Source organism: Rattus norvegicus, chromosome 7 (assembly GCF_021556685.1).
Source record: "Rattus norvegicus strain SHRSP/BbbUtx chromosome 7, alternate assembly SHRSP_T2T, whole genome shotgun sequence".
In the NCBI taxonomy this organism is placed as follows: domain Eukaryota; kingdom Metazoa; phylum Chordata; class Mammalia; order Rodentia; family Muridae; genus Rattus; species Rattus norvegicus.
The window spans coordinates 17406124-17419388 of NC_141540.1; the positions used below are offsets into that span (position 1 = coordinate 17406124).

At 41.6% G+C, this 13265-nt stretch overlaps 2 protein-coding genes across 6 annotated transcripts in view; both read left to right on the forward strand.

Annotated features, from left to right (window-relative positions):
- Zfp563 (zinc finger protein 563) overlaps positions 1-13265 on the forward strand; it is a 67564-nt gene that overhangs the window by 19099 nt on the left and 35200 nt on the right. For 4 of the 5 annotated variants that reach the window (XM_087556920.1, XM_087556918.1, XM_087556919.1 and 1 more), the window contains one exon: positions 6650-6851. The gene's annotated coding sequence lies outside the window, so the exon portion shown is untranslated. Of the gene's footprint in view, positions 1-3012; positions 3504-6649; positions 6852-13265 lie in introns of those variants that run through there. The other variant, XM_087556921.1, reaches the window with a different exon arrangement.
- Ftl1l5 (ferritin light chain 1 like 5) lies at positions 2538-3310 on the forward strand. Its single transcript, XM_087559630.1, has one exon. The coding sequence runs from the start codon at positions 2744-2746 to the stop codon at positions 3293-3295; it is 552 nt and encodes a 183-aa protein (XP_087415756.1). The 5' UTR covers positions 2538-2743; the 3' UTR covers positions 3296-3310.

A 13265-nucleotide genomic window follows, 5' to 3' on the forward strand; every position in this document is an offset into this window, starting at 1 on the left:
TTTGTATCTTGTTTTATTTCTTGCTCTTGACTTAGTGACCTGGTTAACTGCCAGCAGTATATTGAAAGATGTGGTATAATGGACAAAATAAATACCCTTGTATAGTTTTAGAAGAAATGCTCTTTCCCCACATTTAGTGCGATATCTACTGAGTTATATTTTCCCTTATGTTGAAATGTGTTCCTTCAGTTCCTCAGGACCTTCAACAAAAAGGAATGTTTAATCTTATCAAAAGTTTTGTCCAGTCTAATGAGATGATCTTAGTTTTTAATCTATGATTCTATTAGTGTACCATATTACATTTATTGTTTTTTGTGCCTAGAATTCAACAAAATTTGTCACAATATACACTCTTTTGACCGTGTTGTTTCATCACAGCACTCAGAGGTAAATTACTCAGAAGTAATTGTAGAAGTAAAGTCAGGCCTATCTCTGGAAGTTCTAGATCAGCCAGAGCCTGCCTTAAGAGACATAGAAGATCAGGAGGAAGGATTTCAGCCTCTAGGGGATAGGACCACCACAGGAAGACCAATAGAGTCAACTAACTTGGATCCTTGGGGCTTTCAGAGACTGAGCCATCAACCAAATAGCACACACAGGCTGGACATAGGCCTGCATGCACGTATGTAGTAGATGTGCAGGTTGGTCATCATGTGGGTCCTGAATAACTAGAGTGGTATCTATCATAAAATCTGTTGCCTGTCGGTATATGCTCTTTAGCTGGGCTGTCTTGTCTGGCTTTAGTGGGAGAGGATGTGCCAAGCCTCACAGAGACTTGATGTGCCAGGGGGGAAAAGAGGAGGAGGGAGGATGGGGGACAGGATTATGGGAGGGGGTGACCAGAAGGGAGACAGTCATCGGACTGTAAAGTGAATAATAATAATAATAATAATAATAATAATAATAATAATAATAGAAACCACACAAAGACCCAACAAAGAAAGAGAACTGCAAACCAATTTCCCTTATGAATATTGATGCCAAAATACTCAATAAAATTCTCACAAACCAAATCCAAGAGTACATCAAAGTGATCATCCATCATGATTAAGTAGGCTTCATCCCAGGGATGCAGAAATGGTTCAATATATAGAAATCTGTCAATGTAATCCACTATATAAACAACTCAAAGAAAAATTATCATCTCAGATGCTGAAAAAGCATTTGACAAAATTCAACACCCCTTCATGGTACAAATCTTGGAAAGAGCAGGAATTCAAGACCCTAAACATAGAAAAAGCAATATACAGCAAACCAGAAGCCAACATCAAACTAGATAGAGAGAAACTTGAAACAATTACACTAAAATCAGGGACTAGACAAGGCTGCCCCACTCTCTCCCTACTTATTCAATATAGTACTCGAAGTCCTAGCCAGAGCAATCAGACAACAAAAGGAGATCAAAGGGATACAATTGGAAAAGAAGAAGTCAAAATATCACTATTTGCAGATGACATGATACTATACTTAAATGATACCAAAAGTTCCACCAGACAACTACTAAGCCTGATAAACAACTTCAGCAAAGTGTCGGGGTATAAAATTAATTCAAATCAGTAGCCTTTCTCTACTAAAGGATAAACAAGCTGAAAAAGAAATTAGGGGAACGACACCATCACAATAGTCACAAATAATATAAAATACCTTGGTGTGACTCTGACCAAGCAAGTGAAAAATCTGTATAACAGTAACTTCAAGTCTCTGAAGAAAGAAATTGAAGAAGATCTCAGAAGATGAAAAGATCTCTCATGCTCATGGATTGGCAGGATTAATATTGTAAAAATGGCCATCTTGCCGAAAGCAATCTACAGATTCAACGCAATTCCCATCAAAATTCCGACCCAATCCTTTACAGAGTTAGAAAGAGCAATTTGCACATTCATTTGGAATAACAAAAACCTCAGGACTGTGAAAACTGTTCTCAACAATAAAATAACTTCTGGGGGAACCACCATCCATGACTTCAAGCTATACTACCGAGCAGTAGTGATAAAAACTGTATAGTGTTGGTACAGAGATAGGCAGGTAAATCCATGGAATAGAATTGAAGACTCGGAAATGAACCCACACATCCACGATCGTTTCATCTTTGACAAAGCTAAAACCATCCAATGGAAAAAAGATAGCATCGTTTGCATGTATGATATGCTTGCTGAGGGGAGAGCATGCACACTATGGTTTGAATGTGGAGACTGAAAGACTGCCTTATAGAGTTCTCCCTCCTATGTGTCAGTTCCAGGGATTGAATTCAGGTCACAAGACCACTGAGCTATCTGTTGCTTCTAATGTAGCCTTTGAAAAAAGATTTGTACTTTCTTTTTATCTGTAAGTATGCATATGTGAGTTTATGCATGCAGGAGCCCAAGGAAGCTAGAAGAGGGGCTGGGATTGATCTGGAGTTGAACAGTTGTGAGCCACCACTACGAGGATGTTTGGAGTTGAACCTGAGTCTTCTGAAAGTGCGTTTACTGCTGTTCATCTGAGCCATCTTTCCAGCTCCTACGATAGCTTTTGTGCTGTGCTGAAAAGCGTTTCACGGAGCAGCGCTTTGGAGATCCCGAGGATCTGTATCTTGCTTCAACAGTGTTTGGAGGGAACAGACCCGGGGACTCCCACTTTATTCACTTCCAGCCGCCTTACAAGTCTCTCCAGTCGCAGCCTCCGGGACCATCTCCTTGCCGCCTTCGGCTCCTAGGACCAGCCAGCCCCGTCTTCGCGGTTAGCTCCATACTCCGGATCAGCCATGACCTCTCAGATTCGTCAGAATTATTCCACCGAAGTGGAAGCTGCCGTGAACCGCCTGGTCAACTTGCACCTGCGGGCCTCCTACACCTACCTCTCTCTGGGCTTCTTTTTTGATCGGGATGACGTGGCTTTGGAGGGCGTAGGCCACTTCTTCCGAGAATTGGCCGAGGAGAAGCGCGAGGGCGCCGAGCGTCTCCTCAAGTTGCAGAACGAACTCGGGGGCCGTGCACTCTTCCAGGATGTGCAGAAGCCATCTCAAGATGAGTGGGGTAAAACCCTGGAGGCCATGGAAGCTGCCTTGGCCCTGGAGAAGAACCTGAACCAGGCCCTCTTGGATCTGCACGCCCTGGGCTCTGCCCGCACAGACCCTCACCTCTGTGACTTCTTGGAAAGACACTTCCTGGATAAGGAGGTGAAGCTCAGCAAGAAGATGGGCAACCACCTGACCAACCTCCGTAGGGTGGCAGGGCCACAACCAGCGCAGACTGGCGTGGCCCAGGCATCTCTGGGCGAGTATCTCTTTGAGCGCCTCATTCTGAAGCACGACTAGGCCTCTGTGCCTTCCAAGGGGCTCCCTCCTCTGCTCTACACCGACCGCCTCAGCACCTCCACCCGAATGAACCTCTAAAGCCACTAGGTAGCTTTGTAACCGCCCTGGAGCCTCTCCCAAGTCTTGGACCAAGTAAAAACAAAGCTTTTTGGAAAAAAAAAAAGCGTTTTACAAGGGTTCTTTGACTCAGAGTCTTTCACAGATGGTGGTAGGTAAAGCTTAACCTGATTCAAACTCTATCTCTGCTTGTGGAACCTAGCTTGTATTGAGTCTTTTTTATCATCTTGATACTATCCTGGATTTTGTGCTTGGGTACATAAATTTCCTTCACAATTTTTTGTACAGAGTAGAATTTTTTTAAAAGGGTAGATTTTGATGATGTGGTAATCCAAGTTTAGCAGAAAACTTTAATAGTTATTGAAATTATTTGTCCTTCCATTGACATATATATATATATATATTTCTGCATTTTTCACTTATTTTTATGTATTTTTCTATATTACATACTTATGTAATTCTTACTTGGCTATGGTATGTAATTCTGTTTATATGTCAATTGGAATGATTCTGCTTTGTTTTGGTGTCATGGCAATATGAGACTCATAGTATAAATTAGTAATTGTCACCTCTATTTCTATTTCTTAGAAGGGGCTTGGTCACAACCTCCTTCACAACTATTTCAGTTTTTTTAATAAGGTTTATTTTAAGGCACGTAGGTAACAACTGAGACTAGAAGGTGTATTAGATCTCCTAAAGCTATAGTTGCAGCTGGTTAAGAGCCAACTGATGTTGTTGTTAGGAACCATACTTGGTGAAATAGCCAATATGCTTGGCTTGTAGGGGGTGGTACTGTTAGGCGGTGTGGCCTTGTTTGGAGGAAGTGTGTCACTGTGGCCATGGGCTTTGACGCTCTGTCTGATGCGGGGGCTGGGGAGTGGGGGTGGGGGGGAGGGGAAGGGGGAGGGGAGCATGGGAATCCATCTTCTCCTGTTTGCTTTCAGAACAAGATGTAGAACTCTTAGCTCCTCCAGTGTCATGCCTGCCTGGATGCTACCATGCTTTCTGCCTTGATGATAATGGACTGAACCTCTGAAACTGTAAACCAGCCCCGACTAAATGTTGTCCTTTATAAGAATTGCCTTGTTCTTGGTGCTTCTTCACAGCAATGAAACCCAAACTAAGACTCAGGTGCTAAGAACCACACTTGGGTTCTATGAAAGAGCAGCAAGCTTGTAACTACTGTGTCACTTCTCCAGCTCCCAGTTTTTTCTTATATATTTTTTTACTTCTTCGTGAATTTTTTGTTTTGTGTGTTTGTTGAAACAGGATCTTTTGTAATTCATGCTGGCCTTGAACTTGCTCTATCGCCTAGGCTATTGAACTCCTGAGCCTCCCTTCTCTCCTGAGGGCTGAGATTACAAGGATGCACCAGTACACCCTTTTTGTTTCTGATTTCCTACCAGGAGTTGTTGATTTCACCATAGTTAATATTGTCTTTTGGTTATCTTAGCCCAATAGTCTCAACAGTATTTCTAAAGATTCCCTTAAACCTGTGTGAGTGTTTTGCCTGAATGTATGTATAGGCATTATTCACATACAGAATTTCCATAGAGGCCAAAAGGGTCTTGGATGCCATGTAACTGGAGTTCTAGGTGGTTGTGAGCAGCCATGTTGATGCTAGAAGCTGAACCCAAGTCCTCTGGAAGAGTAGCATTTTCTCTTAACCTGAGTCATCTCTTAGGACCCTTCCCTTTGGCTTTGCTTTGTTTGCTTGTTTGGCTGGTTGCTTTGTGTTTTGTTTTAAGGCAGGGTCTCACTCTGCAGCTCTAGCTGACCTGGTCTGACTCACAGAGATGGCTTCAGAGTCTCTGGCCTCAGAGTGCTGATCATGTTCTGCAAAACTTACCCTTGAGAGATGTGAACAAACATCTGTTCATCTGAGGTGGGGCACCAACAGCACGATGATGGTGATGGTGATGGTGATGATGAAGGTGGTGATGGTGATGATGATAATTAAAACCAAAATTACCTTTGTGACCCAGTGAGTTTATTAGGATTACTTAAAGAAATATTTAAGTAGGAGAAGCCGTGGCAGGACAAGATGGCAGGTGATGTTAAGATTCTGCTCTGTGTATTTACAGGTTGTTATTAATGTTCTCAAGGGATGGATAGTACAGGGCTTTGTATTTTAAGTGGGCAATTATATTTTACCAATTGGATCTAAAAAAAAAAGAAAGAAATATATAAGTAATATATACTGGGATACATATTTATATAAGTAATACACACACACACACACACACACACACATATATATGTAAGTAAAATATTGGGATTACTTAAAGATGAGTTTGAGTTGCTAGATCCTGGCAGCTCCATCATGAAAAAGTCCTGTTGAAACATGGGTGACATTCGTGAAACCTGCATCACCGTGGTTCCCTGCTCATCTTGTAAGCAGCTCCAGCACAATGCTCTTCTGTAGCAGCTGTTTACCGCTCACATTACCTCAGAGAGGGTTCATAAAGCTCCTGAGTTTGCTAGGTCATTTCTTATGCGGTTTCTGACTCTCACTCCTCTCCCCTGGAGGGAACGTTTTCAATCCCAGGAAATGACTATATAACACACTATTTCCTGATTTGATTTGGCATTACATTGTTCATTCTCTAACATTCTAAAATGGTTGATCTTTGTGTCAATATCTTCCCTTTTCCCAAATTTATTTATTATTTTCTGCTTGCTTTTTCCTGGATCCCACAAATTTTGGTAATATATTGAATTTCATGTTTTGTTTTGTTTTGTTTTGTTTTGTTTGGTATGTTTCATTTTCTCTTGCGGTTTCTCTTTTCTGTCTGTTATTTATTAATCTCAGCTTCTTTAGGCTTTTCCAGCTGTTCAAGCCAGTTGAATTTCAGTGTTGAATTAGAGGATATACGTTACAATTTCTTTTTCTTTACTTTTACTGAAGATTATTATTATTATTTCTTTTTGGTTCTTTTTTTTTTTTTCGGAGCTGGGGACCGAACCCAGGGCCTTGCGCTTCCTAGGTAAGCACTCTACCACTGAGCTAAATCCCCAGCCCCCTGAAGATTATTGTTAATTCCGAATGGTCTGTATAAGGGAAGAGTCCCTGTGATAGTGAGAAAAATGTGTGCTCTGCCCTGGTTGGATGGAGTAGTCTGCATTATCAAAAGATACTAATTAGTTCACAGACAACACTGTTGATTTCAGCAGGTCTGTTACTAATGTCCTGACTTACTTCTCTGTCAGTTAGCAGGACAGGCATGTTGAAGTTTCCATATATAGTTGTAGATCTATAGTTTTCCTTGATGTTCTATGTATTTTTGTGTTTTCCAGACACACCTGAACCTATGAGGATATGTCCTCACAGAGACTGTGATAGCATACACAGAGGCTGCCCGGGTTCACGCGGGGGTTCCACTGCTGAGAGAAGAAAGTGGACAGAGCTCCTATCCCTAACAGAGAAGGGATCTCCAATTGATAGCCACTTAGTTTTTCTCCACTGGAGTCTCTCTGGATATATAAACCACACTTAAAGGTAGGCCCCATGCTCTGCAACAAATGCCCAACACAAAATGGTCTCAATGATGTTTTTCTAGATTTGTTTTATCATATTGCTTTATTTGGGCATTTCAAAAACTTAATTTTAGTTATTTTTCCTCTTATATATCACATTCCAGCCACAGTTTCCCCCTCTCTCCTGTCCTCGAGTTCTACCCCCTACCCCTTCTCCCCTACCCCCTACCCTCTACCCCCTACCCCCTATCCCCATTCTAGTCTTTCTTCATTTTCCCTTAGAAAAGGGCAGGCCTCCCAGGAATATCAATCAGACATTGCATATCAAGTATCTTTTCCAATTTTGTGTTTTTATGGGTTTTATGTGTGTATGTGTGCTTGCTCTGCTTTTTCTTTGTTGTTTTCTAATCTGGTTTGTTTGTTTATCTTTTTTCATAACATTTTAATATTTAATAGAAGCTATATATAGTAATTTCACTATATCTTACATGGAGGAGCCACCATAGAAATTTATATCAGTTAAAATCAAGAATAATTAAAGAGAGCCCAGACCTGTGAGCTGAGAAGTCACAGTTCACTAGGAAAGGGGGTTTATATTGCCCAGTTATGTGAAGCAGAGAAAAGGCTTCAATACAGGCTTTAGATACAGCCAGCCAGACACTGACTGCCAAGAGCTGGAGAGCACCGTTCTTCACAACTCCACCTAGACATCCATGTGGATTTCTGTCCATGGCTTAGGAAGTCCCATTATAGAAATGTCTCTTTCCCAGGCAGTCTCCAGTATGCATTACATCCCAAAGGCAGGGACCACCTCATGTTCTTCCTTGCTAAAAAATCCCAAAACTTAAACACTAAATGGCTATTCCACACAAACTTGGATTATGTTTGTCTATAGCACTCTAAAGCCCCAAAGGAAACAATGTGGTCTGAATTGTCCCTGTTCAGTGAGAGATGATCAGAGAGATGCTTGTCTGAAGAGTGGAAAGTTCAAATCCAAAGATGAACAATGCCCAGAATGAACTATCAACTGACAGAAGTGGGTTCTGGTTTTCCATTTGCAGTAGCCAATCCACGCTGAGGGAATGGTGCACAGGCTTTCTCTACATTTTGAGGCCCCTGGGATCTGCTATATTTTATCGTTATCTCTTAGAAGCCTCTTCTAATGAGAGAGAGGGAGTAGATCTGGATGGGAGGGGAGGTGAGAAAGAACTGGAGGGAGGGGAAACTATGGTAAGGATATACTGTATGGAAAAGAATCTATTTTCAGTAAAAGAAGAAAAAAAAGAAAATAATTTTTCCACCCAATATATTCTGGTCACAGTTTTCCCAGCTCCTCCCACCTTCTCATTTACCCAATTCCATACTTCCCTTTCTCTGTATAAAAGAAACAAATAGCCAAATAAAAGAAAATAGTTAGGGGGCTGGAGAGATGGCTCAGCGGTTAAGAGCACTGACTGCTCTTCCAGAGTTCATGAGTTCAGTTCCCAGAAATCACATGGTGGCTCACAACCATCTGTAATGAGATCTGGTGCCCTCTTCTGGCCTGCAGTCACATATGCAGGCAGAATGCTGTATATAAAATAAATAAATAAATCTAAAAAAACAAACAAACAAAAAAAACCAACAACAACAACAACAAAAAAAAAAAAACAAAAAAACCCCAAAAAACCAATTAATCTAAATGCAGCTTGAAATGGCATTGCATCGTCACCAACTATTCCTGACACACTTTGTACTCTGGAAAGCACGAAGAAAAGACTTCAAGGTACAGACACATCCAGTGAACTTATGTAGCTCAGGAAGTAATAGCCTGAATCGACTGTTGGGGTTATTCGGTACTGGAAACATAGGCCAAAGTAGAGAGAGTGTCTACAGAATGACAGGAAAGTTTGCCAGCTGTCTCACAGAGAATCAATGTTTAGAAATATATAAAGAACTGTAAAAGACAAACAGTATAAATTGCTCAGTTAAGAAATAGGCAAACAGGGGCACAGTGGTATGAATCTATAGTTCCAGCACTGAGGAGGTAGAAATAGACACATCTCTGAGGGTAGGAGGAAGCTTACTTCCCAGCTAACTGAAAATTGTTGAGCTCTAAATACACTGATGAATCCTGTCTCAAAAAGAAAAAAAAAATAGAGTCAGTGTGTGGTGTCTTACGCCTTTAATTCATGCACTTGGGAGGCAAAGGCAGGCAGAGCTAGATCTCAGAGGCTAGCCTCATCTACATAGTATAGATGGATAGATGGATGAATGGATGGATGGATGGATGGATAGATGGATGGACAGACAGATAGGGAGTGATTGAGTAATAAACTTTATGTCAAACTTGTACCTTCATGGGTGTACACACAATGTAGGCTGTGCACCCAAATGTACATATGTGCACACGTAGATATATACACACACAGAGTACTTGAAAGAGAAAGCTATTTACGCATAAACTAGACCTTAGCAACAAAAACCATAGGATTCATTCCCGGTTCTGTGTTAACAGAAAGATAATTTTAGATGTTTAAAGCAGGCATGTGAATCTCTGCATAGTCAACACATGTGTTCTGAAGCTTAGCAAGGCAATGAAGCAATAGGAAAGGGATGGGTTCACCTTGATTAATTGTCTTATCTGATGATTGATGTGAAAATGGCAGTGTCCTGCCATTTCTGTCTTCTTGGGTTTGCCAAGTTTTGAATCCCTATAGAGTATTTCAATATTTCCTTTTATTTTACACAAATACAGGAAGCACCTGAGTTTCTGCAGGCTCCTTATGCAAATATTATGATTAAAATTGTCTGTCTGTGAATTCATCTATATTATCAGGAGAGCCACTACTAGTGAAGGAAAGGACCAAGGCCAGAGTCCTTAATCTAGACCCCCATCTTGACCCTGTTAAAGAGCGGTGCTTCCTGGGCAGATGTTCTGCCCGAGTGTGGCGCCGGTCCTCAATAATTGCAGCAGAACTGTTGTCAGTGAAAAGCTGCCACACACTGGAACCACAGAGATGAGTGAAGTGGGAAATTTAGCTGCATCACACTTTGGCTCTTTGCGGGCCAGTAATTGGTCTGCTGTCCTGTCCTGTATAGTGTGACTTGTTCCTCAGACTCGGGACCTCTACAGAAGCTCTGGCCTACTGTCCTTCGTTCTCAGGATGCGCAGTGATCTAGCAGTATCAAAAGGAGGCTGTGTGGGGTTCTTGAAGAGAAGAGCTGTGGTGGTTGAATACCTGATCCTTCCTTTCTCCTGAAAGCGGATCTAATTACCCTAATTGGGTTTTATTTATGTGGGAAATAGACTCTTGTTTGTTTGCTTCTTATCTTTTCCTGTCTCGATCTATTTCTTGCTTGAAGTTTCTAGTTTTAGATAAGGAGAGCTGTCTGCTATGGTCTTTGGCACCATGTTCTCTGTCTGGGGCATTGAAGATCTAGACCCTTCAGGATTAAGGCTAGGATCCAGCAGCCTGTGATATCTGAGCTCTGAGAAGCCTCCAGATTGTTGGGATAGGTCAGGGAGGAGGTTGACTGGTCCTTTGAGGCCTTTGCCTGGCCTCAAGTTGAAAATTCCTACAAGGTGTGAGGAACATGCAAACACTTCTGTCCAGGTACTCCTCAATTGGAACCCACCATTGTGAAAGAAGGAGGTTGATTATAGTTTCAAGTTGTTAAATTTTCTTTCAGTTTTCATCGAAGTAGTCATAGCAAGTGCAGGTTGTACCTTGCCTGTTTTGCTAAACAAAAGGATATTGAACACTGCAAAAGTATTTCATCTCACTGGGCAGTGTTACAGACACTTAATCCTAGCATTTGGAAGGCAGAGGCAGGAGGATCTTTAAGGTAGAGGCCAGCTTGGTGTACACAGTGAGTTTCAGGACAGCCAGGGCTTCACAGAGAAACCCTATCTTGAAAAACCAAGTAGTCATCTCTGGAAATTTTTTTTAGAATGCATACTTAGTCTGTTGTGTGTCAGAAAACTGACCCGCACTGACAGCGTGTACTCTACACTGGTAAGTATACTTTGCTTTGCGTATTTTTAGGCAGTACCTAGGGATTTGGGGAAATTCCAAACTTCAGTGGATTTCTGAACTGTTCCAGGCATATGAGGAGCAACTGAATCACTTTGTTTTATACTTATTAGGAGGGTAGGGATACCTAGTGGTTTGCTCTCCTTTATTCTGAGGGTCTCAAGATCACTCTGCCTTAATAAACCACAATTAGTGTTGATTCTCATGATTTAAGGCAGGACTAATGTCTACTGTTTCCTCCAGTCTCCCTTCTCTCTCCATGCTACTTGGAAAATGAAATTTTCAGGATGCTTTCCCACACACTTCCAGCTCCTTCATGTGGCAGAACTTATGCAGTAAGGGAGAGGTATCCAGTGATAAATGATAATGATTGAAACCTCCTCATTCTTATCTTCCCTTTGAGGGAGGGTGGAGGGAGGAACGGATATGACCAAAGTGTCTTCTTTAATTACTAGTTTTAGAATTTCATTCTCTGTGTGTTGATCATATCCATCCCCTCTGATTCCTGCCAGATACACTACCACCCCTTTCCTATTGATCTTAAACGCTGTGTCCCCCTTTTTTTTAATCCATCAAATTCAATTTGTACTGCCCATATATTCTTGGATGTTTGGCCTTTAATTACATACAGTGTGGTCAACTTATCAGGGGATGCACTTTCGAAGAATCTTTTTCTTCCAGAAGGAGAGCTAATGGTTCCGAGGATAGAGGATAGGATTTCATGCCCATGACCTTGTGAGATTTAGTCTGGGTTGAGTTTGCACAAGTTTTGTGCATATTGCCACAACCAACTTAAATTTGCATATGCAGCTTTTCTGCTATGTTAGGAAAACATTTTCTTTGTACTCACCTACTACCTCTATCTCTTACACTCTTTTCTGCTCCCTTCTCTAAAGTGACCCCTAAGCCTTTCAGGTAGGAAAAGGTATAGTTCATATGCCCCATTTATGTCTGCACACTACAAAATCTCGTTTCCTTTACCTTGACCAGGTATAGGTTCCTGTATTTCTGTTTACTGCAAATAGATTATGTGATAAGTATTGAAAGGCTTGTGTGTGTGTGTGTGTGTGTGTGTGTGTGTGTGTGTGTGTGTATATATATATATATATATATATATATATATAGAGAGAGAGAGAGAGAGAGAGAGAGAGAGAGAAAAGAGAGAGAGATTGAGTTCACTAGGAATCAGTTTAATCCAATTTAGCAGAATACTAGGTTCCCTCCTAGGGCTATGACCTTTCTAGACATAGGTTCTTGGTCAAGTAATGGTGCCAGGTATAGATTTCATCTTATGGAGCAAGGCCTAAATCCAGTCAGAAAGTGGTTGGTTAGTCATACATGTGTGCCACTAGTGTGCTATTGGACAGACTGCAGCTGGCAAAGTTCCAAGCTGGCTAAGACACTTTTCTGCTCTCCCAGAATGCACAGCACCTTCCAGCACTATGAAAGCTAGCCAAAAGGGATAAAGCTTCTAGGTTTGAAGAGTCTGGTGACTTCAGCTGTCTTGTCTTACTGTCACGTTCTGAAAGGTAACCAATAGCATTGGCAATAGCCTGTAATGTTTGGGAGTCTATGGAACTTCACTGGCCAACAACTCCAAAAGGAGTAACCCGTGGGGCTAAGGAGATGAATCCTCAGTTATGAGCAGTATCTGCTCTTCTGAGTACCCAAGTTCAGTTCCCAGCACCCACATGGTAACTGACTTACAGCCATTTGTAACACCAGTTCCAGAGAACCTGACACCTTCTTCTGGCCTCTACAAGCATTGCATGGCACATGATACACAGATGCATGTGCAAGCAAAACATACATATATATAAAGTAAAAATAAATATAATCTCGCTAGAAGAAGAAGAGGAAGAAGAAGAGGAAGGAGAAGGAGAAGGAGAAGGAGAAGGAGAAGGAGAAGGAGAAGAAGAAGCCACCCATTCCTGGCACTGGGCTTTTTATTTGTTACCTGAGGTAGCCTGTAGGGGTATCGTTGTCTTATTATACAATGACTCCATTGACACTATAAAAGAAATTAACTATGATGATCGTGTGTGTGTGTGTGTGTGTGTGTGTGTGTGTGTGTCTGTCTGTCTGTCTGTCTGTCTGTCTGCCTATCTGTCTGTGCATCTGTGTGTTCATTCGGGTGCCACAGGAGGTCAGAGGTTTCTGAAGTTAGTTTGATGGTTGACTTTCTTCTTTGTTTTTTATTCCAGTCATTTTTCTTTCGGCAGAGGTGTTTAAAATGTTCAGGGTGGTGGGGCTAATTGACAGCAGGGTTGGGACATTGACTTCTTCTGTTGGTCTGGTAGTTAGAGCCACAGCCTCTATCTATTTCAGTTTTTCTCTTTGACAGTCACAGTCTGGTATTTTAATGGCTTGTTTGAGGGGCTTGGAACAAGATTTCCCTGGTAGTGTGGACTTCCCTTCCA